The following is a 27,875-nucleotide window of genomic DNA, read 5'->3' as shown; positions in this document are numbered from 1 at the left end:
ATTTGTGTACCCAGAAGAGACATGAGATTTGTGTAAGAGTGTGGTGTATTATAAGATTACTGTAACAATAATCCAAGAGATAAAATACATCCAAGATAGTGCAGCTGTTAGGGGCAAGAAAGAATATAGAATAAATCCTCTTGACTCTCAGTCCAAGATAGCATAGATGTTTAAAAAATGCATTTATTATTGACATAAAAATGCCTTCCTTGGTCCATAAAATGCAATTCAAATCAATGAAAAGAAAAAACAAACAAACTAGGCACCCAAACATTGGAAAGAAGGATGTGAAATCATCACTCTCTTAGATTTTTTGAAAACATAATTGTGAATGACCACAAAGTCAATTGAAAAACTACTACAATCAATATAAGAATTCAGGAGAGTGTACATAGAGCTCTCATACATATAAATTGCAACAATTTAGACTATTTAAGAGCAATAAGAAAAAGGTAAACTACCTAAAATGTCTTGATCATTTAACAGTGAGAGCAAAATAATTATATATTATTTTATTTTAAAATCCACATATCAAGCAGTTCAGTAATCATTACAATTGTTAATATTTCAACTTCTATATTTTAAGAACTTATTTTTAAATAAACTTAAATGTTACATACAGATCAATATGAAGGTTGGAATTTAATTAGTTGAGTTTCTTATTGTTAGGATAAGAAGGTATACATTTACCAAACAAACTGACATTTAAAAGAATCTTCAAATATTTCTTCAATTCCTACACCATTTTTGAAAACCAGTACACGGAATAAGATAAAGTTAAGAGCTCAACATGTAGAATTGGACTGATCTTGCTTTGCATTCTTAACACTTACTTTACTACTTGACTCTGTGTGAGTATACTCTCTATATCTCAATCCCCTCATTCATAAAATAGTGATAGTACATATCTAATAGATTTCTTACTTTAATGAAACAATGCAAAGAGATACACTTAGTACTGATCCTGCTACACAGCGAGCACTCAAAAGTGCTAAAATCGACTTCTGTTGGGATTAGGCCTGTATGTTTTTAAACATACGTGCTAATTTCAGCAGAAACCATCAGAAGCTAAAGCAAATATGTGACCTGGGTTGCTGGAAGTCTTGAGTTGATGTGAAAGTAGCACAACAGGGCTATGATCAAGTTGACTTGTAAGCAGTGTATGCTGGGTTTCTGTATTTCCGGTGCTTTGAAAATTGATGTCTTGAAAGTCTAAAATTTTCATGATGGGATGTTGCTAAAATTTTCTATAATGTCAATCCCCTAAGTTCCATTTTGAGATGATGCTTAGACTCGAGGACTGTTCAAGATATGAGGCACTACTATTAAAAATGACCTGATTTCATCTGAACACATTCACGTTACTCTAGTTGCACAGCAGCATGTGCGCAGAGCCCATGCTGAGTAATGCTCCAAAGACAATTATTTAGTCCTCTCAATATCATCTCCATGAAACAGCGAGCAACCCATAGAGAATTTGATAAACACAAGTATATTTAAGGTTGAGTATGCAAGCATATATCTGAGACAGAAGAGGTAGTGTGCTTTGAATCTCCATCACATCACTCAATAACTCTTTTGCATTTTTCCTACTTCTCCAAACATCTTACATATAAACATTAAACGCATGTTTTGTGTACTCATCAGCACACTGCTTTTTTTCTAAAACAGGTAAGCAAACCTTTCAGTAAAGGGCCAGATGGTAAACATTTAGCCTTTGTAGGCCATGTAGTCTCTGTTGAGATGACAACTTTACCACTCCAGGGAGAAAGCAGCTATAGACATACATAAATAAGTGGACATGGCCATGTCGTCATAAAACTTTATTCCTAAAAACAGGCAGCAGGCTGAATTTGGCATGCAAGCCAGTTTACAAGCCCCTGGGCTACAAGGAAGAATGGCAGCTTACAAACCATGGCCTTAAGTGATCATTAGACTTCCAACATAGCAAACAGAATACTCAATCAAAAAGTGAAATTTAACAAGTTAACTCCAATTCAAATTTCTACTTACTTATCTGATATTGCAAAAGATAGCCAGTTAAGTTTCCATTTAATTTCTTAGGTAGTCCCCAGGATAAAGTGGCAGTGTCTTCATCAACTTTGATGACCTTGAGAAAAGTTGGCTGTTCAGGTACTAGGAAACACAAGACCAAAAATAAACTCACATAAATTAGCAAAATTCAAAAAAGCCCTATTATATTATAAATTTTATTGAAATTGACAAGCCAACTCATCTGAAGTAAATATTAATTAACTACTAATAAAGAAGAATGTTTATTTTATTTATTTATTTATTTTGAGACAGAGTCTTGCTCTGTGGCCCAGGCTAGACGGAGTGCAGTGGCCCGATCTCTGCTCATTGCAACCTCTGCCTCCCAGGTTCAAGTGATTCTCCTGCCTCAGCCTCCCAAGTAGCTGGGACTACAGGCGTGCACTACCACATCTGGCTAATTTTTGTATTTTTAGTAGAGACAGGATTTCATTATGTTGGCCAAGCTGGTTTGGAATTCCTGACTTCAAGTTATCCATCTGCCTTGGCCTCTCAAAGTGCTGGAATTTACGGGCATGAACCACCATGCCTGGCCATAATGAAGAATGTTTAATGTGGCCATGGATCACCTCCATTTTTGACATGACTCTCCATCGTTACCCTCTCACCTCCTTCTGGTGTTTGAAATATATAAGGCTCACTTTCAGGACCAGCTCCTTTAGAGTTATAGGCTAAAACTGTTAAGTGAAATTCACTAAAGGCATCTAAGGAAGGAACCATTCCAGAGTTTCTTTGTCCTGAAAATCTTAGAACATTCACTTCTTTGGGATATGTTCTTCCATCCAACAGACTTTTTGTTTTCCACCAATTTATCTGCAATGAAAACAAAAATCTTTTAATATATCCATCGTGGTGGCAGATTCTCTTTGGCTTCTTCTGAAATCAGTTCTTATTTATTCTCAGATACCAATTCAACAACAAGAAGAAAAACCATGATAAAAACCTGATAGCCTTTCAGACGTCCATGTACTCTGTCCTTTGGAATTGTTGACCAGGTAACTTTAACTAATGTACTGTTTATAACGTCCACCCCATGGATCACTGGAGCTGTATCAGGATCTGTTAATCGTATAAGATTGATTAGTTTTCAATAACCTGCACATGTGATTATTAGGACCCTTTTCAAAAATTTTCATAATGTTTCTTCTGGAGAAAGCACTTTTATGAAATTCATTCCAAATGGAACCAAAAGAGTTTCTCATGATAGATAAGTTTATCAGCCCAAATAGATTTCCCAAAGAAGAGGAGAGCCTGTATCACACTGAGAAACAAAGCCCTCCAGATAGATACAATATGGGCAAATAAAACCAGAAACTATTCTGTGGGCATCTTGGTTTTGGAAGCAAGTGAATTAAACTAGTAATATAAATAAAATTGGTTGCGATTTTTGTTAATCAAGTATTAATAACAGTTAACATTTGAGCATATGCTATATGTCAGGCACTGTTCTAAGGGCCTTACCTCAACTGGCTCATACAACCCTATGAAGAGGACATTATTATCTCTATTCTGTAGGAGTTCTTACTACAGAGGAATAAGCTGAATACAGAGGAGTCAAGACTAATACTATCTTAATTCGCATGTGTTATGTGTTTTTTATGCTTTTATTTGGGTAAAAGAATTTAGACAGCTGGTGAGTAATGAGTTGGCTATTTCTCATTCTCAACCTTCTTCTATTTTTGGATCAAATTATTATTTTAGATGCTGGGAAGGCAATGAGAATAATCCCTAATATTATTCAAAGCATTCACAATACAGAATGCAGTGTTTTTTCTCCTTCCAATAACCTATTTGCAACAGTTACTGTGGCATCAGAATGTGTGTGTGAGTATAAATCTATATATAAATCTGGGTGTATATCTCATCAGTATTAGGAAAGCTCCAGACATGCCACTGAAGCCCAGGGCATGACAGCAAGTGACTGTTAGGGGATCCTTGACAAGTAAGGGCAAATATACTTGAAAATCTTATGACAGTTATGTGACTTTAAATGATTGCAGTGATAATTCCTGATTTTCAATGTAGGAAGAGCTTTATAGGAAACTGAATAAAATGCAAACTTTCAATATACTTCCTTGGTACTGTATACTGATCAACTGTCCTCCAGTCAATCCTAAGATAGAAATCATGTGTTATGTTTCTTTTTATCTCCCATGGCTAACACAACCTCTTTGCGTGCACTAGTTGTTCACAAATATTTGTTGACAGAAGTACAATATATTTGAGAGCAACAGTTATTGACGTGCTTAGCAGTTTTAGTGCATCACTTACAGTCTTCTCCAGAATAGAGAGTCACTGACTGAGGGGCAGGCCCAGATCCTAGTTGATTTATAGCCTGGACTTTGACATCATAAGGGGCATAGACAGCAGGCGTCATCACCCTCAACGTGTGGTTTGTGACTGTTTCTTCTTCCCACTCCACTGGGGCTCCCTGTGGCTTCCAGGTCACTCTGTACTCTAGGCCTGGTCCATTCTGCTCCATGGATTTCAAAGGCTAAAACAGAAGTCGAAACTCATTCAGTCTGATCACAGACGTGTTGACTCAGAGATGGTGGTGAACCACCCTAAGTGGTATAAGGAACAACGCAATGGAAGGATCATTTGTTGAGAGATCTTAAATCCCCCTTCTTGGTTTAGAGACGGTTGTGAAAAAGTTTTGTCATCATATGAGCTTAAGTATGAAAATTAATCCCTTACCTCCCCAAGAAATGAGCAGCCTACACATCAGATGCCTGGATTATGTCCTTATGATAAAGTCTAAGTTTTCATACATGAAGGAAGTTACAAAGAAATGCCACGAAGTGTTTTAGCTTTTTGCTTATGCTTTCCACTACATTCCACCTTTTCATTTTCAAAAAACAGACTGAAATGAAAAATAATATGGCCACGAATTCTTTGGTTGTGAATGGGATTCTCCCATGGCTTTTTGAAGAAAATTCTTTCTTGTACTTGGTTCTCTCCTTCTTCATTTTTCTTCCATAAGAAGAGACAGATTATGTATACATATTTGGACACTATGCATGTTTATACTTTAATACAAAGAAGCAGTAGCTCCTCTATCTAATAATTTCCCAGCTCCTTGACCATTCTTTATTTTTCTTTAAGAAAAAATGTCTCCCTTATCCACTTTGTTTTGCTGCATAGAAATATTTGGAGGAATAATGTCTTTCTTTTTTTTTTTTTTTTCCTTAAGATGGAGTTTCACTCCTGTTGCCCAGGCTGGAGTGCAGTGATGTGGTCTCAGCTCACTGCAACCTCCGTATCCCGGGCTCAAGTGATTCTCCTTCCTCAGCCTCCCAAGTAGCTGGGATTATAGGCATGCACCACCACGCCTGGCTACTTTTGTATTTTTAGTAGAGACAGGGTTTCTCCATGTTGGTCAGGCTCGTCTTAAACTCCCAACCTCAAGTGATCCACCTGCCTCAGCCTCCCAAAGTGCTGGGATTACAGGCATGAGCCACCGCACCCAGCCTGGAGGAATAATTTCTAGTATGGGAAACTGGGTATTTCCACTTTAGTTTTTAATTGAGCAACAGTTTAATTTAAAAACAATAATATGGTTTAAACTGCCTGTTTAATTTCAAAGATAATGGAATTGTGCATTGAAATGAATCAGTTACATAAAATATGTTTAATATATGATTTTAATCCTAAATTTAAGGTTCACCTATATAAACAGTAATTTTGTCTGGATATGTGAGTGAGTCAACAATGTCATACATAGTGTTCTTAAAGAATTGTAACCCTTCACAACTTAATCTAATTTACTAAAACACTTATTAGAGGCATTGCTTGGAATTAAGTTGAAAGCATAGTGACATATCAGCAAAATAATTTTAAGCATATGCCTATTCCAACGTGAATAAACTAAACTAACTAGGAGAAAAAAAATCAAAACAAAATGAAAACTTTCTGAGATTTTTCTGCAGACCTTGCTTATACTTCCATTCATTGGAAAGTTTTGTTCCAAGATATTTTGGAGTGTGAAATGGATATACATTCACCAGGGGCTTTAGCATTGTCCCAGTGAATTAGGCCATGAGTCTGTAGGGCCGTACTGCAATGTGGAATGATAGTTTCCTTCAGTCCCTACTGACAATAAGTGTGTTTAAATAATACTATTCATTTTACACATTTTGCTCCAAAGAAAGGAGTTAAATTTAATAAAGTTCTCCGACAAATTTTAAATAAATAAATAATAAACCATAACACTTTAAACAAAAATATTTTAGCTATGTTATCGGCCTTTTTAGTACCCAGGAACCCAAATAAACAGCCTGAATGCTTTGTATTTGACTTTGAGGCAATGCCTACTGAACCTCAGATGTTTCCCAAATAATCTCTTCAACAAAGAACAGAAGGAGCAAGGGCAGAGTAAGCAGGAAGGCCACCAGCCTTCCCTTCCCTCTGCCTCTCGTGAAATAGCCCACGAGGAAGGAGTCTCTAGAAAACAGGTTCTTAACTTGGGGTGTAGGAATCTCTAGATGGGGTACATGTGTATCCTTTAAAGGATCTGAGAAGCCAATGATATCTTTAGTATGACTTTTTGTGTATAATTTTCTAGAAAAAGATCCTGTACTTCCAACATAGTTTCAAAGACATCTATGAACCAAGCAAGGTTATAACTATTAAGCTAGAAAACAGAAAGACTTCTGTCCTGCCTTAATTCTGTTGTTTAAAAAATTGTTGAACATTTTTATTTATTTTTAATTGAGAAATAAAAATTGTATATACTTATGTACAACATGCTTTGAAATATGTATACATTGTGGAATGGCTAAATTGAGCTGCTCAAAATATATGTTACTTCATATACTTATTTTTTATGATAGAACACTTAAAACCTAGTCTCTCAACAATTTTCAAGAATACAATATATTGTTATCTACTATAGTCACTAGGTTATGCAATATTTCATCTGATTCCACTTAATTTCATTTTAAAGCCAGTAGATCTTCTTATTATACTTATAATATAAATAATAAAACCTAGATCCATTAGGAATTAACTACCTTGGATGTGATCACATAAGCATGTAATTAAAGATGTTCCTGCTTCCAACATTAGTGGGGTTTTAGGACTTTTGGTTTTGTTTTTGGTGTCCTTTAAGTTTGAAATGTGTTACTGTATTGACCAAAGCTAAAAATTCACATACCTACGCTTAAGAACAATGGAAACTCTCAGGCAAAAATTACTCTGATACAGGTATTTAACTGATGAGGTTGCAGTAGACTCTTTTGTCCTGTTTTGTGAGTAGAACATTACAATGTTTGAACACTCAAAATATATGAGTGAGTCATGACCCACTTAATATAGGAAAAGTGAATGTTTGAAGGTAATGCTAACTAAAAAGCCTAGTTCTACCATTCAGTTAAATTGTATTGTTATTTGAATTCAATCATATTTAATGTTAAATGTAAAACATAAACAAATAAGCAAAACTTAGGGACATCCAGTCTGTACCTAGTGCTCATCTTCATTGTTAATTCTTTTGGGAAAGATCAGCTTTTTTTTTTTTTTTTTTTTTCCAAAGTATGTCTCTCTGACCGTTATCATGTAGATAGGAATTATTTTGGGTACATCTCTGGAGGGGCTCCGGTAATTCATTCACAATGCTATCTGATTGTGAAACTGGGAAAAGCCTGGAGTCTAACTCCTTTCCATAAGATGATCCATACAGAGCAATACTTAATGAATGAATGTTCTTAAATTTCACTGGCTGTGTCAGTAGTGACTAGATCTCTGACACATCAAGATAATAGGAGACACCATGGGACATATTGGGAATGTAACTGTCAGTCTAGATCCAATTCCTGTGACTACTTCCTTCCTCTAATCAATTAATTACTAGATTACATGCCATTTGCTCCTCAAAAACAAATTATAAATGCTTTTTTTTTTTTGGCTTTTTTTTTTTTTTTTTTGAGATAGAGTCTCACTCTGTCACCCAGGCTGGAGTGCAGTGGTGTGATCTCAACTCACTGTAACCTCCACCTCCCAGGTTCAAGTGATTTTTCTGCCTCAGCCTCCCAATTAGCGGGGATAACAGGCATGCACCACCACACCTGGCTAATATTCATATTTTTAGTAGAGAGGCAGTTTCACCATATTGTCCAGGCTGGTCTCAAACTCCTGACCTTGTGATCTGCCCACCTTGGCCTCCCAAAGTGCTGGGATTACAAGCGTGAGCCGCTGTACCTGGCCATAGATGCTTTTTTATTATAGCCACATTCTTACAAGAAGAGAGCATTAATAATCAATCCTGTGTATCTTCGGGGTAATAAAAAATGACTTGTGAGTGAGAGGAGCAGTCAAAAAGACTGAAGATTTCTGGCCTTTTTTCCATGTGACACAGCCCATGGCATCTGGGTGAGATTAAACTCTGAGATTCCCAGTTTCTCTGTATGACATATAAGACTGACGCCATCGTGAACCACAGCCCTCCCAAAGGAGTAGTGAAGATTAATGAGTTAATGTTACTGGAACATGATGTGCTTCTCTGAGGAACCGATTGGCAAATACACAGTATTATTGTTATCTAACCGACTATATTATCTATTTTATGAAAATTTCTATGGAACTTAAGGGAGGATAAGACAGATATACCCTAAAAGACTAACATCATTTTAGATTATAAATTAAGTAATTATCAAGACTATGTGGTAGTAACTATTTATAACCACAAATTCAAGGAAAGAAATAATATTCTTGAATATATTTCATTTCTATGTATTACCATTTTTTTTAAAAAAAATCCACACCTTAAACTTGTAAAACTTAATTTCACTGAAGTGGAAATAAAGAGCTAATTTTGATCTAAAAAATATTGACTAAATATTTTGCAGGTATGGGCCATTTGATTGTGTAATGAGTTCAAACACCAACATATGAGGATAAAAAGCAAACTAAACTTTGTGCATTTTAAAATTCTCCCAAGAATTATCCCTGGAATGAGTTGTGGAAATAAATTACTATATTTCAGCATACATTAAAAAATGTTCTATGTTTACACAAAGTTTTGTAAACTCAATGTTGGAGGCCTATTACTCATCAGAATGGTTGAATGATAATTTCCTTTTAGGTAGGTCAATATACTCATCATGAAATACATCCAAGTAGTAGAGGTAAAACAAAATTCCCCACTGTTACAGAAGAAATTTGGAAATGACCCTAGAATAATTAAAATTATCTGGGTAGATGTACATTATTATGCAAAATTCAAATGGTGAAGTCTATTTAATAACATTTAACGGAGATATGTAAAGGAGGAAAAACTGAGGTTTGGAGTCCAAAGATCCTCATATATAAATCCTAGCTTTGTGGATTTCTGGTTGTGTGGTGATGGGCAAGACATTCATTATCCTGGATGCCATCTTCAGGTCTAGAATAAGGCGTTCATGATGCTTTCTTCACAAGATCATCCTCAGAATTATTAGGAAGGAGAATACAAAATGTCTACCGGTGTTTAATGAGGGGTGAATATTCTTTGGGGGGTCATCAGTTTGATATGCATAATATCTGGTAGATTATACTAAATTAATTAAAGATTTTCAGTATTTTTTGAATGGAAGAGAATCTAGAATATTGTTAATTAAACTATTAATAATTTGAAACTTTTGGTAATGTATTACAACTAAATCAATCTGTATAATCTTCCCGAAATTGTTGACTAGTGTTAAACTCGGTTTCATAACATCATTTTAATCACAATGATCTTTAAAATTTACAATGATGATGATGACTCACAAGTTCATTTCATTTCCAAATCTTATCTTTGTCTTTAAAAAATATTGTGCTATCATTGTAGTTAGCATGCAGACCTAAGAGGAAGAGAAAAAGAGTACAAAGAAATATATATTAAGGAATACACACCTCCCACTTTATAATCATTTCCTTTGGTTGAGAGGCTTGAACCCTTATGTTTTGTGGATTCCTATCTGGAGCTGAAAAATTAAAAACATTAACATTATTTTTCCTTTTAACCCATAGGTAAGTCATCATATCACAACTCCTCCCCCCAAAAACCACAGATAATTAAATAAGTTTGATTGTACTTATTAATTTATATCTGGTCCAGTTCCTAAAAAGATTTAAGGTAGCTTTTAAATATATATTTTATTTAAAACAGTAAAATAGTCTTCTTGGAGTGAAATAATTATTATCCAGTGGAGAGTAGATGGTTTACTATATATGTCTTAATTTTGAATCTGCTTTTAAAATTTTTAAAACTGCTTTCTAAAATTCTGAACTTGCTTTTTAAAAATACATATTTTAATTTAAGCCTGCTCTATTTTTTCTATTAGAATTGTCATTAGAAACATATGTGGTGAATATTTGCCTTTAGAAGAATAAAATAAACACCATGTATTAATATCAGCAGCCAAGTTTTAAGGGCGTCAAACAGAACAAAACCTGTAAAGTAGTCATGGATATTTTTAGATGGATTCATTTTATTAGAAATAGCTAAATGTGGAGTTTAGTGCAAAGGCTGATGTACACTAAAATCATGCAAGTGTTAATTTCTATCTGATTCAGTTATCACCATGACTTGCTTTTACTCAGTCCAAAAAGGAAATTATATCCTAGAGTATTTATTTTAGCGAAGGAAAAATAAAATATCATACTATGACCACATTGATGATCAATAACAATTCAGTAATACAAATTTTAGCACAGTCATTCTTGAGATTTTTTCAAAAGCATCTTGGAAATTTAGATTGATGTTGAAACACAAGAAAAGACACTTAATGCATACAAATTAATAATGTTAGATATCTATATATATTGAACTTTAATTTAGAACTTACTTGATGATATCTGGTTAAATTTGATGTTTAGCCATCAGAAATTACTGAAAGTAATTTTTTTTTCATATGTCACTCCCCTAATTTCCTGCTTCTATCTAACTCGTATGTAATACTTCTGAGACGCGTGTGCTTTGAATATTTTGTGTGCTGTTTATACAACTATTAATGCTATTTGGAGAAATCTAAAATCCTACATTACTCTATCAATCTTTTTTAAGATGTTCAGAGATGGGGACAAACAAATATTTTGTTAGAAACCTGATGTGAGAACCTGCATACCTGCTGGTGGTGTTTCATGATGGTCTGACGGCTGGCTAGGTTGACTTCTCCCTACTTCATTCACGGCTATGACCCTGAACTGGTATCTCACAAATGGAGCCAAAGGTAAGATAACTGTGGTTTTCCTTCCTTGGACTCTGGTCAGTTCCTCCCACCTTCCAGGCTCTTCTTTGTTTCCTTCAAATTCAACAATATACTCTGGGAAAAACATTAAAACGGGGAAAGAAACATTAGAATATATGGAGTATGAATAAGTTATACCAAAATTTATACCCAATATTAAAAGTTCAAAAGGATGTTATAAGAAGAATAATCCACTAAGGCTGGTTTAAAAATGGCTTCACTATTAATTTTGAGTATCCAGAGTAATGAAAACAGTTATCCCAAGTCTTCCTACCGCTAATATTGCTATTGTGGTCATCTCCAGCTTCCCAGCTCAGCCGAACACTCCTGTTCTGTCTTTCAGACAAGTGAAGGTTTTCAGGTGGATCCGGAACATCTAATTAACAAAGGGAGGGAAAATGTAGATAATTGCCTTTGTTTATCTGATTCTCTTCCTCAGACACATTGCCAGCTACCCTGAGACAGAGCAGTTACCACTCTCTTAGGGACCTGGGGAGCCCCTGACATATGGAAGTGAAAGGTGGAGTTTCAAGGCTAATTCAGGCACCTAGCTAGCCCTAAGAAGTAAATAAACAGCTTGATAAGAATGAAGGTAATGTAGCTTTAAACAATAGCCAAGGAAGTTAGAGTCACAGGGATGTTTGGTTCCCCTATAGAAACTGAAGATAATGTCTTCATATATGTCTCTAAGTTGTTTTTCTGGAACCCAGACTGTCACCAAATACCTTTGCTGGCATGGAGACTTCAGATAAGGGGAAACTGAAGTCTGAGCTCTGACCATCATTTTTTTGTAAATTTCTTCCTGAGGGGCCTCAAGGGAGCCACGTCCATGAGTCAGAGTTAATCTTCTTTTTGGTTGACTCCCAATTTTTAAATAAAGCCTCTCTTCCTTAACCAATTGCAAACCAGAACATCTTAGAATCTACCTAAGTTGGCTCAAGCCTGTAATCCCAGCACTTTGGGAGGCCGAGACGGGCGGATCACGAGGTCAGGAGATCGAGACCATCCTGGCGAACACAGTGAAACCCCGTCTCTACTAAAAATACAAAAAAAAAACTAGCCGGGCGAGGTGGCGGGTGCCTGTAGTCCCAGCTACTCGGGAGGCTGAGGCAGGAGAATGGCGTAAACCCGGGAGGCGGAGCTTGCAGTGAGCTGAGATCCGGCCACTGCACTCCAGTCCGGGCGACAGAGCGAGACTCCGCCTCAAAAAAAAAAAAAAAAAAAAAAAAAAAGAATCTACCTAAGTAAGCCATGTCCCATCCCCACTTAAAGATATCTCACCCTTTTAGGTATAAACCAATGTGTAACCTCAAAGTATTAATTTACTTTTTTGCCTGTAGCATTTGCTTTCCTGAAATTTACTCCCACTTTTAGACACCCTCACCTGCAAGCCATCGTGGAGGTTGGGACTTAAGCGTGAACTGACCCGTTCTTGTTTGGTGCCCTGCAGATAAATGTTCCTTTCTTCCACTGCAAACCTCAGTTTAGACACCTGGTCTTACTGCACTGGGTTGGTGACCCCAGTTTGGTTCCATAAAAACCCTTCTTTTCTGGATCCATGTCTCCACTATGCTCAATCGCATCAGCCTCTGGGGTCTGGGGTTCTTTGTAAACTGCGGCATCTTCGCATGTACTCCCCAGTGGACCATATTACCTCCCTCTTCTCTGATTGTGGTCTCAAGGGGTTATCCTTGACCAGGGACATCAGAATTCTTTTGGGAGTAGTTAGTAACAATGAAGATTCCTAGGCCCTATTTGTGGCTTACTGAGGAAGGTGGACCAAGGAATCTGCGTTTGCAAACAAGTTATTTGGATGGCGATTAGGCATACTCAAGTTTGAGAAACATGATGTATCTCAAATGAATCATTTCTATTTGTCCAGTTCATATTTGTTTTTATGCCTGATTCAACTCCAAGAGCAGGGGTCATATTTTATTACGCTTTGCGTTGCCCACAGTGCCTCACACATAAATGTTTTGTAACTAAATAAATCAGTGAAAAAGATATTATTACTTCAATCATGCATATAATTATTATATTAAATCAATAAAAATTAGGTCCTATGGTTACAGAAAAAGAGAGAGAACATGAGCTCTGCCTTTCTTTTTTGCAACTGCGTTGGATTTTTATCGTCATTGATAACAATGAATTTTCATTACAGCTACTTTGATACCTTCTTGACCTGGAGTTCTCTAAAGGAGTAGGAAGGCAGTTTATATAGGAAGAGGGAGATTTGGCATTGTTAAATGTTGTGACAGAAACTGGAAAATTAAGTAAGTAAATGATCACAAATTTTCCAGTGCTAAAGAAAATGAAAATTTCTGGTACTTTGAAAATAAAGCAACAATCTTATTGCTAAAGGCCTTTACTCTTAAAATTTGATTTGAATTCTCTCAAGTATTGGAGGACTTTTATCTTTTTGCAGAAGAGTAAAGGAAGGTATTATGTAATGTAGCCTTTCAATGGGCTCTTTCTTCTCCTGGTGGAAAGCACCGTCTATTGCTCCTCCTGAATATTTGTTAATTGTTAGAAATTTACATTGACAAAAAGCATTGTTTCCAATTCAGAATAGAGAACATGCATTTTAAAAACTGTGGTTCATGACTGTCCAAACATTAAAGCCTTAAATAAAAAGTTATTTCTTAAGTTATTTCTTCAATAGGTTTCAGAATCTCTGAGCTCAGAGAACTTCAGTTTCTCTTCAGTATTTACTGAGTCCACTAATTTCTGAAGTTTCCTGAAGTAAACTAAGGCTGCATGTTACATCTGACATTAAAATCGGGCTCCTCTGCGAATCCTATGGAGCTAGAACTGATGAACTTGCAACTGAGACTTTTAAAAAATGATATCCTGAAAGCATGTGTATGTCAATGCTTTTAAAAATAACTTTTGATTAAAGTGGATCAAGTATATGCTTTTAAAAATTGTTTTCCAAGAGGGAAAACATAGTCTTTTAGAAACCTCACATGTGTCTATATAATTATTTATTATTGTCAATTGTTGAGAGATGCTTTGGTTAATCAGAAGTTGGTCTAAAGAAAAACGAATGTAAATTTTGAAATATAAAGTTCAAAATTTATTTTTATTCAAAGTTATTTTTATTTTTATTCTGTAAACATTGGTAGATTAGTGCATACATAAACAGTACATATAATCGTAGGCAAAATTTATGTAGAATTTTAAAAATTAACAGTTCCAAAAACGGCAGCCTAATCGCAAGAATGAAATTTTAAATTTTGTAAGGAAATTGAGAAGGGAAGCACCAAGCAGTAGGGGACTCAGTCCCTTTGGTGGCTGCCATTGTTCAAAATACTTAGGGACAAAGCACACGGAGCCTGAACTCACCCCTCTACTCACTGGGCCTGGGATGAATTCCAGTGTATCTGAAGCTCAACTACTTTATCATTAGGGGATTAAACGTTTCTGTTTGGAGAGACCTGAAAATGCTCAAATACCCACGGGCCAAACATTTTGCCTAAAGGTATAATTCTACCGAGCCAACTCGACAACTCTATAAATTCATACCTTCTACGAGTGGAAACTGCGCTTTTATTTTTAGAACCCAACTTGATGGCTATTTGTTTCACCTGAGGCGGGGTGGCCATTCGCTTCTCTTGAAGAGATCCAGCCTGTTGACCCATTTTTTATCAGCCTGTCTCAGAAGAGACTGAATTTTCTCCCGCGGTCTGTACCACCACCTCCCTTGTTCACAACCTAACAGTGGGTCCCAACAGCTGGAGTGCTAAGGATACAAAGGTCTGTTAATAACAGTGATTAATGTAGACATATGATAAAGAAGGGTGGGCAAAACCAATACTTTTAAGGAATATCTGCAAACAAAAGGAAAGACTAAATGGTGGCCATTGAAACAGAACAAATGTCTGTAGCTGTTAGGGTCCCCACAGAAAATTAATGAATAACTCACACAAATTTAGGATAGTTCCAAAACGTTTTAATAAAACATCTTTTAAAAGATGTGGGCAGGATGTTCGGTAGGTTGGGTGTGAGAGAGACTTGAAATATTGGTGGTGGGATGCGGCTGTTAGAGTCCAATCAGAAGGAATGGTGTGAGGAGACCCTGTCTACAGAAGCTATGACTTTGGCAGTGGAACACAGCCAGTCCACGGGACGGAAGTAGGGAGAATCAATACAACACTCCAAATGGCCCTCCACTTACTGAACCAAATAATAGCTGGAAGGCAAGTGGTTTGCTGATGTTGTCCTTACAAGCAACCTTTCTAGGTCAAAGAGCCGGTAGACAGTGAATCTGAAAGGGAAATTTTGGAAAACATCCAGCAGATGATCTAGATGATCTAAGAGCTTTAAACATTGGTGATTCTGGGGGTAATTGCATTGATTACACTAGTGAAGTGTGCACACTGTTTCCTAATTAGTACTTTCATTAACAACAACAACAACAAAAATCAAAGACATTCCTTTGCAGAATGCTGGAAGTTCCTCCCCATCCTTCCGGGAACCCTGGGAACTCAGCCTGTGCCTTTGGGTTAGAGATGACCACCGTGCATCCACCTCTCAACCCCTACCGAGATCCTCCAATCTAGCCCACCTCCATTCCTCGGCCCCATTTCTTTGCACACCAGGAAAGAGTAGCTCAAGAGTGCTAGGAACTCAATCATGCTTTATTTTTCTTTCTGCTGATAGCATCACTTACCTCCCACTGCTATTGTCAAATTAACACATGTGGGGAAAAAATTAAGCATTAATTAACTTCTTTTATATGAAAAGAGGAGAAAGGACTTGAAATTGTGTTGCTTTTGAAACAAAAATTTCAAATTAACAATATATGCTCAGGGGCTCAAATAATCGTTAGCTATATTGACCAGGAACGATGGAATTTAATCAGAAATGTAGAAATGAACAGATTTCTCATTAGTTAGTGCACTTACCAAGAACAGTCACTTGAGTTATATCTGCAGCACTATCTAGAGCAGTATGAGCTGAACAGCAGTAAATACCTTGGTCCTCTAAAGTTACATTAGATATGGTCAAATTAGCTCCATCAATAATTATCCTGTCAGAAAAAAAGTGAGTACATTATGAGAAGGAAAACAATAGAAATAATAGAAAGCCAATCCTTTTAAAAATGCATATTCCTCATTGAAAACAATCTAAGATTTAAAACCAAATTTATGCAGTGCAAATTTGATTAGAGAATGCCACAGTTGAAACCTGGAGATAAAAAATTATTCTAGCATACACAAATGTCTACAGAGCCATAAACAAAATCACATTAAAAATTATTATGAAATCTAACCATCTGTTTGCACGGGTCACTGATGGAACCGTGTGTTGCCTGGTACCATACCTTACAACGGCCAAGATATATTATTTGAGTAATTCTTAAGGTATTTTTAAGAATTACTATATAGGCTATATAGGCTCAATTGGAGTGCTTCTTACAAAAGCAGATTCCTGAATTCCATCTCCATTCCACGGAACCACAATACCTGAGATGGAGTCTGCTAATCTCAGTTTTTCACAAGTTTCTCCTTTCTCTGCCCCTCCACTCCCAAGTAGAATGCATATTAAGATCTGATAGCAATTAAAGCATATGACTTATTTGAACAGTAGATGGCAGTGTAATACTTCTTTTTGCAAATCATTTCACCTCCTTTTTATCATTTGTTCTTTTACCAATTTGCGATCAGGTTTATTATGAGAAAATTGCTTCTTTATAAATTTCACCTTTTACCCTGTACCTTTGTATTGTCGCCATAACTATTAAAGTATTTTTCCAGTTCCATAAAACGTAAAATGTATTCACAATAATCAGCATTTTGTTGAAATAATTTAAATAGTGTCTTCCTTGTGAGGAGGAAAGGAGGCTCACATAATTAATATTTTTAATGTACATTTCATATAAAATGCTGAGAATTTTGAATTATATAAACCTGCTTTAAATTGCAGTGGAATGAAACAGTTATTTTGATTATAGACAGAATCAGCCCTTATTCCTACACCAATAAGAGAAAGATTTGCCAACCAATATTACCTTGAATTGTTAATCAAGAATCTCACTATAATTCTAGACATAATAAAACTTTGACATGAACTAACATCTCAGGTCATGTTAGTCAGGTGTCCATTTGATTCGATATTAGAATATTGCACATCCTGACAATTTTTGAAAAACTTACCTCAGTAGATGAAAGAATAGACTTTAATAACCTCTTGAAATAGGGCCTTTGTGCCCTGCATGAGAGTCCATAGTAGCTGAAATCTTGCCAAGATTTGAACCCTGGCATGGGGTGCTTTAGGCCAGAGAAGAAAGCTACCAATTTATTGGCAAGTCATAGTTGCATGATGCCTTGTTTCCAGTCTCACAAATGTACCTTAGGTGCCTGAAATTAATCAAGGTTGGGTGCCTCACTAGTCCTCGAAATGCAGTAGGTATGGTATACCTGAAGAACTTATTAAAAATATAATATTCCAGCCTCAGTCCAGGTTCCAAATCAGTACATTTGGAGATGGGGCAAGGGCCATTGCATTTGAACATGAAGCCTAGATAATTCTGCCACACATCAAAATCTGACAACTATTTGCCTTAGCAGGGTCACACTATGTTGTGCTGCAGTAAGAGACAGCTCCAAATTCTCCATGCCTAAGAACAAAATCACTTATTTCTCCCTCACATTATGTTCCCATCATAGGTCAGTTGGATTCTGCTTTAAAAAGTTGCATCATTTCTACTCTTATGGCACCTGATCTCTTAGAAGCAGCTAAAAAGCATCTTCACATCTTTGTGTCCCAATCTTTTCCTCTGTTTGCCTTCACCTGCTTAATTACCTTGCCTGAGAAATGTATCTACTAAAACCACTCAATTCCTTCATTTGCAGCATCCTGTCTGCTAGTTCCTAATCCATGTTAGCAGCCAATCTTGTCTTACCCTGTTCAGCTGAGTAGTATTTGTGTTTCATTGAAGGCACCATGACAAAATGATTCTCTCTTTGGAGACCTGTGTTTGGAGCTCAGTTCCATCAATTATTATCTGTACAACCTTGAATAAAACATTGAGCCTAATTCATCTTATCTGAAAAATGGGGATAACAATATTTTCTTTCTCTTTAGGAGAATTAAATGAGGTAAAGCACATAAAGTGATTAGTGTATACAGCCTGGCGGAGTATGTGCTCAGAGAGTGTTACTAATAATATTAATCAAATGGATTTCATTCATTTTTGGCTTATCGCTAATCACATTTCTCATGGTTGATGTTTTAATGTTCCCAACTCCCATTTCTCCTGCCTCTCTGCTTGAACAAATTATCTTCTTTCCTAATTTGTTAGAAAGAAACCTTTCACTATGATTGTCTTATAATCTTTGCATCTCCAGCTTCTCCCCTCCCTCTTTCATTTGCCACTATTTCTGGAGGGGAAAAAAAGCAGCTCCTATTTGATGCCAAGGAAAAACCCTCCCACTGGATTCTCAGGGCCCTTTCCTCCCACGCCCTCCTAGTTATCAGTATATCCCACTTTTCATGCTACAGTGGTCTTTCCCGCAGGGCTAGGTCCCTCACTTTGCCTCCAGTTATGAACAGTCCCCACTACCTTTGTTAAGCACAGTATAAATTCTAAAAATGGTTTCATATCCATGCTCCATTTCATTTTTCATAACCATAGTGTATGGTCTATATTTTATATGGTCTATAGCCACCTGCAGGTTGGAAATCCACAGAAAATTCCTTGGGGGCATTTCAATCTACCTAATAGCATTACTGCGAGGACTAAAGAGAGAAAGCGTGTACGGGAAGTACTAACATAAGATGAAGCCCCATAGGTCTAATGGTTCAGAGTGGCAGTTTCCAGCACTTACTGCATCCCTGCACAAGAAAGGGGACAAGAGCGAAGAGAAGAAGGAATTTTCACTTGTCATCATGTATATTTGATTAGAAATTTAACCTCCCTTTAGGTTAAAGCTTCTGGTCTTCTGCATAGTAATAAGAAGGTGTCTCAGCAGAAGGTAAGAAGCATGAGGTTACTGATAAGGCCTTCTAGAAATTTAGCAGATACCTGTGACTTCTACTCCCTGCTATATCTCCATGCCTGCCATTGGCAGCAGTCAGGGCCAGCCAGCAGCAGTTACTCCCAGCCTTCCTCGCTCCTGGGGCCTCTTCTGAGCTAAGGTTATTGTCCTTTATCCCTGCCACTTGTTTAGGGAAATTGGCAGAACATATGTGTCACTTGCTCAGTCCACTCAGATAGCCAGAGGTTCATTTCAGTGTCAGCTATTGCATCCTGCGGGAATTGTAAAACTGGGCCACATGAAAAGGCTGCTTAGGGCTTCTGGGTTCAAAGCCTAAATGTACATGTCATATTACTAACAAGCCATGGGTATCTGATTCCCTTCTTGGCTGTAGCCCAGAGGTCACGTGGAAGACCCTGGATAGTCAGGCTGTAGTAACAAAAGAGGCAGAATTTAGGCATGTCTGAGCAGTTGGCAGATCAGCGGAGACCTAACCTGAGGCTGGAGATCTGTATTGCAAAGCGTAGCCTTTAGATGTATATGATTAATTTCGTGTTTCAATGAGAACTGGTTGTAATACGTACAATGCCTTTCTGCAAACCTTTGTATATATAGGAAGGAGGGGAGGGAATAAATTAAGTACCAAGGCTGAGACCAATGCCTTTGCATAGAGGTGGCTCTCACATAAATACCAAGGTAGACCAAGCAAGCAACAGAAATGAGACAAGCAGAATGAAGAGGCTCAGGGACAGAACCCAGATCTCCCTGGGCCTGAGCCCCTAGGGGGAGGGGTGGCCACGGTCTCTGCAGACCAGCAGACTTAGCCTCTCCTCCTGGTAGTTCTGAGGAATCCAGGCAGCCCAGATGAGTGGGTTTCTCCCTAGTGAAGCACATCCCCTACACCAAGGGACAAAGTGCTTCATTAGACAATAGACACAGTCCTATTCCCTGTGCCACCCAACTGGGTGAGACCCTCCAACAGGGGTCGTCAGACATCCTATATAAGAGTGATCCTACTGGCATCAGTTTGGTGACCCTTGAGGTCTGAGATCCCACAAAAAGGAGCAGGCACCCATCTTGGCTGTTCTCCACCCTCCTTGAGTGACATCTCCAGGCACAGGAGTGAATCAGATGAATAGGGCCTGAAGTGGACCCCCAGCAAACTGCAGCAGCCTTACAGAAGATGGACCTGACCATTGAAAGAAAGAAAAAAAAAAAAGAAAGAAAGAAAGAAAGAAAAGAAAGCAAAAACAATAGCATCAGCAACAAAAAGTTCCCACAAAAACCCCATCCAAGGGTCAGCAGCCTCAAAGATAGAAGTTAGACAAATTCATGAAGATGAGAAAGAATCAATAACAACAAAAAAAATGCTAAAACCCCCAAAGACCTCTCCTCCCAATGATCACAATATCTCTCCAGCAAGGGCGCAGAACTGGATGGAAGATGAGGCAGATGAATTGACAGGAGTAGGTTTCAGAGGATGGGTAATAAAAAACTATGCTGAGCTAAAGGAGCATGTTCTAACCCAATGCAAGGAAGCTAAGAACCTTGATAAAAGGTCACAGGAGCTGCTAACTAGAATAACCAGTTCAGTGAGGAGCACAAATGACCTGATGGAGCTGAAAAATACAGCAGGAGAACTTCATGAAGCATACACAAGTATCAAGAGCCAAAGCTACCAAGTGGAAGAAAGGACATGAGAGTTTGAAGACCACCTTGCTGATATACGGAGTGCAGACAAGACTAGAGAAAAAAGAATGAAAAGGACTGAACAAAGCCTTCAAGAAATATGGGACTTCATAAAAAGACTGAACCTACAACTGATTGGAGTACCTGAAGGAGATGGGTATAATGGAAACAAGCTGAAAAACACACTTCCGGATATTATCCAGGAGAACTTCCCGTACCTAGCAAGACAGGCCAACATGCAAATTCAGGAAATACAGAGTACACCACTAAGATACTCCATAAGAAGATCAACCCCAAGACACATAATCATCAGATTCTCTAAGGTTGAAATGAAGGAAAAAATGTTCAAGGAAGCCAGAGAGAAAGGCCAGGTCACTTACAAAGGGAAGCCCATCAAACTAACAGTGGACCTCTCAGCAGAAAGTCTACAAGCTAGAAGAGAGTGGGGACCGATATTCAATATTCTTAAAGAAAAGAATTTTCAGCCCAGAATTTCATATCCTGCCAAACTAAGCTTCACAAGTGAAGGAGAAATAAAACTCTTTCCAGACAAGCAAATGCTGAGAGATTTCATTACCACCAGGCCTGCCTTGCAAGATCTCCTGAAAAAAAGCACTAAATATGGAAAGGAAAAACCAGAACCAGTCATGCAAAAACACACCAAAATATAAAGATCAAAGGCATGCTGAAGAAACTTCACCAACTAATGAGCAAAATGACCGAGCAGCATCATGATGACAGGATCAAATTCACACATAACAATGCAACCTTAAATGTAAATGCACTAAATAGCCCAATTAAAAGACACAGACTGGTAAATCAGATAAGGAGTCAAGACTCATCTGTGTGCTGTATTCAGGAGACCCATCTCACGTGCAAAGACACACATAGGTTCAAAATAAAGGGATGAAGGAAAATTTACCAAGCAAATGGAAAGCAAAACGAAGCAGTGTTTGCAATCCTAGTCTCTGACAAAGCAAACTTAAAACCAACAAGGATCAAAAAAGACAAAGAAGGGCATTACAGAGTGGTAAAGGGAACAATTCAACAAGAAGAGTTAACTATTCTAAATATATATGCACCCAAAACAGGAGCAACCAGTTTCATAAAAGAGGTTCTTAGAGACATACAAAGAGACTTAGACTCCCATACAATAATAGTGGGAGACTTCAACAACCCACTGTCAATATTAGGCAGATCAATGAGACAGAAAATTAACAAGGATATTCAGAACTTGAACCCAGCTCTGAACCAAGCAGACCTAATAGACATCTACAGAACTCTCCACCCCAAATTAACAGAATATACATTCTTCTCAGCACCACATCACCCTTATTCTAAAACTGACCACATAATTGGAAACAAAACACTCCTCAGCAAATACAAAACACTGTAAATCATAACAAACAGTCTCTCAGACCACAGTGCAACCAAATTAGAACTCAGGATTAAGAAACTCATGCAAAACCACACAACTACATGGAAATTGATAAACTTACTCCTGAATGACTCCTAGGTAAATACTGACATTAAGGCAGAAATTAAGAAGTTTTTTGAAACCAATGAGAACAAAGACACAATGTACCACAGTCTATGGACACAGCTAAAGCAGTGTTAAGAGGGAAATTTATAGCACTAAATGCCCACATCACAAAGCTAGAAAGATGTCAAATCCACATGGTAACATCACAATTAAAAGAGCCAGAGAGGCAAGAGCAAACTAATCCAAGAGCTAACAGAAGACAAGAAATATTAAAGGAGAAAGAGATACAAAAAATCCTCCAAAAATCAATGAATCCAGGAGCTGTGTTTTTTTTTTTTTAATTAACAAAATGGATAGACGACTAGCTAGACTGATAAAGAAGAAAAGAGAGAAAAATCAAATAGACACTATAAAAAATGATAAACGGGACATCACCACTGACCCCACAGAAATGCAAACTACCATCAAAGAATACTATAAACACCTCTATGAAAATAAACTAGAAAATCTAGAAGAAATGGATATATTCTTGGACACACACACCCTCCCAATACTAAATCAGGAAGAAGTTGAATCCCTGAATAGACCAATAGCAAATTCTGAAATTGAGGCAGTAATTAATAGTCTACCAGCCAATAAAGCCCAGGACCAGATGGATTCACAGCCGAATTCTACCAGAAGTACAAAGAGGAGCTGTTACCATTTCTTCTGAAACTATTCCACACAATTGAAAAGGAGGGACTCCTCCCTAACTCATTTTGTGAAGCCAACATCATCCTGATACCAAAACCAGGAAGAGACACATCAAAAAACAAAAACTTCAGGCCAATATCCCTGATGAACATTGATGTGAAAATCCTCAATAAAATACTGGCAGACTGAATCCAGCAGCACATCAAAAAACTTATCCACCATGAACAAGTCAGCTTCATCTCTGGGATTCAAGGATGATTCAACATATTCAAATCAGTAAATGTAATTCATCACATAAACAGAACCAAAGACAAAATCCACATGAATATCTCAGTAGATGCAGAAAAGGCCTTTGATAAAATTCAACATCCCTTCATGTTAAAAACTCTCAATTAACTAGGTATTGATGAAATACATCTCAAAATAGTAAGAGCTATTTATGATAAACCCACAGCCAATATCATATTGAATGGGCAAAAACTGGAAGCATTCCCTTTGCAAACCAGTACAAGACAAGGATGCCCTCTCTCACCACTGTTATTCAACACAGTATTGGAAGTTCTGGCCAGGGCAATCAGGCAAAAGAAAAAAATAAAGGGTATTCAAATAGGAAGAGAGGAAGTCAAATTGTTTCTATTTGAAGATGACATGATTTTATATTTAGAAAACTCCACTGTCTACGCCCCAAAACTCCTTGAACTGATAAGCAACTTCAGCAATGTTTCAGGATACAAAATCAATGTGCAAAAATCACAAGTATTCCTTTACACCAGTAATAGACTAGCAGAGAGCCAAATCATAAATAAACTCCCATTCACAATTGCTACAAAGAGAATAAAATACCTAGGAATACAGTTAACAAGGGATGCAAAAGACCTCTTCAAGGAGAACTACAAACCACTGCTCAAGGAAATAAGAAAGGACATACACAAATGAAAAAAAATTCCATCCTCATGGATACAAATAATTAATATCATGAAAATGGCCACACTGCCCAAAGTAATTTATAGATTCAATGCTATTCCCATCAAACTATCAATGACATACTGCACAGAATTAGAAAAAAACCTACTTTAAATTTCATACGTAATCAAAGAAGACTCCATATAGAAAAAACAATCCTAAGCAAAAAGAACAAATCTGGAGGCATCACACTACCTGACTTCAAATTATACTGTAAGACTACAGTAACCAAAACAGCATGCTACTGGTACGAAAACAGACATATAGACGAATGGAGCATAACAGAGACCTCAAAAATAACACCACACATCTACAACTATCTGATCTTTGACAAAACTGACAAATCCAAGTACTGGGTAAAGGATCTCCTATTCAACAAATGGTGCTGGGAAAACTGGCTAGACGTGCAAACAACTGAAACTGAATCCCTTCCTTACGCATTATACAAAAATTAACTCAAGATGAATTAAAGACTTAAATGTAAAACCCAAAACCATAAAAACCCTAGAAGAAAACCTAGGCAGTACCATTCAGTACATAGGCATGGGGAAAGACTTCATGATGAAAATGCCAAAAGCAATTGCAACAGAAACCGAAATTTGCAAATGTGATCTAATCAAACTAAAGCATTTCTGCACAGCAAAAGAAATTATCATCGGAGCGAATAGGCAACCTACAGAATGGAAGAACATTTTTACAATCTACCCATCTGACAAAGGTCTAATATTCATAATTTAAAAGGAACTTAAACATATTTACAAGAAACAAAAAAACAAATCCATCTAAAAGTGGGCAAAGAATATGAACAGACACTTCTCAAAAGAAGACACTTACATGGCCAACAAACACATGAAAAAAAAAGCTCAACATGACCGATCATCAGAGAGATGCAAATCAAAACCACAATGAGAAACCATGTCATGCCAATCAGAATGGGGATTATTAAAAAGTCAAGAAACAACAGATGCTGGTGAGACTGTGCAGAAAAAGGGACACTTTTACACTGTTGGTGGGAATGTAAATTAGTTCAACCATTGTGGAAGACAGTATGGTAATTCCTCAAGGATCTAGAACCAGAAATACCATATGACCCAGCAATCACATTACTGGCTATATACCCAAGGGAATATATATCATTCTACTATAAAGACACATACACATATATGTTTATTGCAGCACTGTTTACAATAGTAAAGACATGAAACTGACACAAAGGTCCATCAGTGATAGGCTGGATAAAGAAAATATGGTACATATACACCATGGAATACTATGCAGCCATAAAAAGGAATGAGATCATGTCCTTTGCAGGGACATGGATGAAGCTGGAAGCCATCATTCTCAGCAAACAAGTGGGAGATGAACAATGAGAACACATGGACACAGATAGCGGAATCACACATACCAGGGACTTTTGGGGTGTGGAGGGAACTTAGAGGACAGGTCAATAGGTGCAGCAAACCTGCACGTTCTGTTCATGTATCCCATTTTTTAAAGAAGTTATAAAGAAAAACAAAAATTAAAAAAAGAAATTTGTCATAAGGTAAAAATGAAGACATTAGTAGTACAAATCACAAGAGCAAAAATGGGCTGTGCACTTGGCATTTTCTAAGTGCTCTGTATGTTAACGTTTTCTAAGTGCTTGGTATTGTTAACCCTATAATGAAAGTACCTTTTCAATACTTTTAATTCAAACTATGTTATGGGATTTAAAACTAAGGCACAGAGATGTTAAGCAGCTTGTCTAAGTTCAAAGATCTAATAAGTGACTGAGCTGAGATTTGAATCTGAGTGATTGAGCTTTAGAGTTTATGATCTTACCCACGGCACTGTTGCTGTCTCATGCAAGTAGCACATGTCCTTTCTAAACATTTTCAGATTTTTAGTTTTACAGAGCAATAAATTACAAAACTAATGAGAGGTGAGATTTGGCTCCAACATGGTTAAGTTTTAACCCTTATTTAGTAACAATGCCAAAGCATGCAAAGCTGACTTTCACATGTTTTCAAAAGAGAGTAGACATTCAGCAAATGCTGACTTTTTATTTCTTTGATGTGTTTGATACTGTCTAGTGCTATTAAGCATCCATTCACACTTTCCTCTATATGTTCTCCTTTATGTTTTGTCTATATTCTCTATACAGAGTTTGGCAGATTCAAAGTTACGCTTCTCAGTACTTTCTGGCAGGAAGAATGCCAGATATGATTTGGGTTTTGCTAGTGAGTTAAATAAACTCATGTGAAATTGAAAAGTAGAAGGAAAATGGACGCCATATTCTCCAGGCCAGTGGAAGCAGATAGTGGTTCTGGCATACATGAGAGTTGGCAGTGGCAGGACTCACAAGTAGTACCAATGGGATGAGGTGGCCATGAAGATGGCAGCAGTTTCCAGACACGTGGATTGCAGCTGCAGGGCTTTGTGATCAAGAATGTAGCAAACTAGTATGCAACCTCTTCTAGGCCTAGCTCCTCCAGTCTCTTTTTTTTTTTGGCAAGCATCCATGCCCATGCAGCTCTCAGCCTTTTTTGCAAGCATCCAAGCCTATGCAATTCTTCCTCAGTTACTTAGAGTGGTTTCTATTTCACACACTAACAGAATGGTATATGTTACACGAAAAGTCAGTAACAAAAACAGGATGATAAATATATAATAGGAGATTGGAGTGACTTGAAGACAGAAATATTACTCAGTTTTGTTTTTATTTCAGTATGAATACTTTTAGACTTTTTTTTTGGACAGAGTCTCACTCTGTCATCCAGGCTGGAGTGCAGTGGTGTGACTTCGGCTCATTGCAGCCTCCACTTCCTGGGTTCAAGCGATACTTGTGCCCCAGCCTCTTGAGTAGCTGGGATTGCAGGTGCACACCACCATGCCTGGCTAATTTTTGTATTTTTAGTAGAGATGGGGTTTCACCATGTTGATCAGGCTAGTCTTGAACTCCTGGCCTCAAGGAATCCACCCACCTCAGTCTCCCAAAGTGCTGGGATTACAAGCGTGAGTCACTGCGCCTGGCCTAGAACTTTTTTTTTTCAAATGCAAAGTGTTCCACCCAAGCAAATATTATGACACATCATAATAGTTTACCTACCTGCCATCTTCTGTGCCATTAATTTCGAAGGCTTCTCCATCTTTACTCCAGGACAACTTCAAACTGTGTTTCAAATGTAAGTCACATTTGCTCTCACAATGCAATTCAAGCGTTTGCAATTTGGGGATACGAGGATTCTTAGGAGAAACTCTAAGTTTTGTAGCATCTGTTTTTACCAAACAAAGATATTAGTTAGAACTAAGCATAGCTTACTTTATTGTTAAGTGCCTGCAATTTAAGTAACCTAAACTGTCACCATAACAGTCCAATCCTCATGCAGGGTTTCTCCCACTCTAATTTCCTAACATTGTATATCATTATTATTTTCTTTCTATCCAGGCTTGAACATCTGACAAAATTTAAGTGGAAATATCAATTAATAGTTTAGGAATTTCCCTCATTATTTCTTGGGCAAGGAAGTAAGCAAACTATGAGCAAACAAATGTCTCTAGAATTTGAAAACGATATAATTTCTCCTTCAAGTGCTTCTGGATATGTAATCAAAGCACTGTAAAGGAAAGGGGATAGTTCATTCTCTGTTAGCATGTTTATTATTAACTCAGAAACCTGAGGGTAAATGTTCAAGCCCATGCATGGATGAAATAGCAACATGAAGGTGGGGAACTGGAAATTAAGCCTTGGAAAGGTAGGGCCTGTGCCTGTTTTGTAACACTGCGGTATCCTCAGTGCCTAGAAGGGAGCCTGTATATCGTAGG

General features: G+C 37.3%; 1 protein-coding gene across 1 annotated transcript in view; it reads right to left on the bottom strand.

Moving 5' to 3' along the window:
- The window catches only part of CHL1 (cell adhesion molecule L1 like), a 213,934-nt gene that overhangs the window by 16,111 nt on the left and 169,948 nt on the right, over nucleotides 1–27,875 (bottom strand). The window contains 9 exon segments of the mRNA XM_033210478.1: nucleotides 2,014–2,136; nucleotides 2,661–2,865; nucleotides 2,996–3,111; nucleotides 4,324–4,546; nucleotides 9,925–9,995; nucleotides 11,139–11,336; nucleotides 11,536–11,637; nucleotides 16,169–16,293; nucleotides 27,160–27,325. Of these exon segments, the coding sequence (XP_033066369.1) occupies nucleotides 2,014–2,136; nucleotides 2,661–2,865; nucleotides 2,996–3,111; nucleotides 4,324–4,546; nucleotides 9,925–9,995; nucleotides 11,139–11,336; nucleotides 11,536–11,637; nucleotides 16,169–16,293; nucleotides 27,160–27,325 (1,329 nt within the window).

The sequence above is a fragment of the Trachypithecus francoisi genome, unplaced genomic scaffold, assembly GCF_009764315.1.
Source record: "Trachypithecus francoisi isolate TF-2019V2 unplaced genomic scaffold, Tfra_2.0 Lachesis_group0, whole genome shotgun sequence".
In the NCBI taxonomy this organism is placed as follows: domain Eukaryota; kingdom Metazoa; phylum Chordata; class Mammalia; order Primates; family Cercopithecidae; genus Trachypithecus; species Trachypithecus francoisi.
This window is presented reverse-complemented; position numbering and strand designations above follow the sequence as displayed.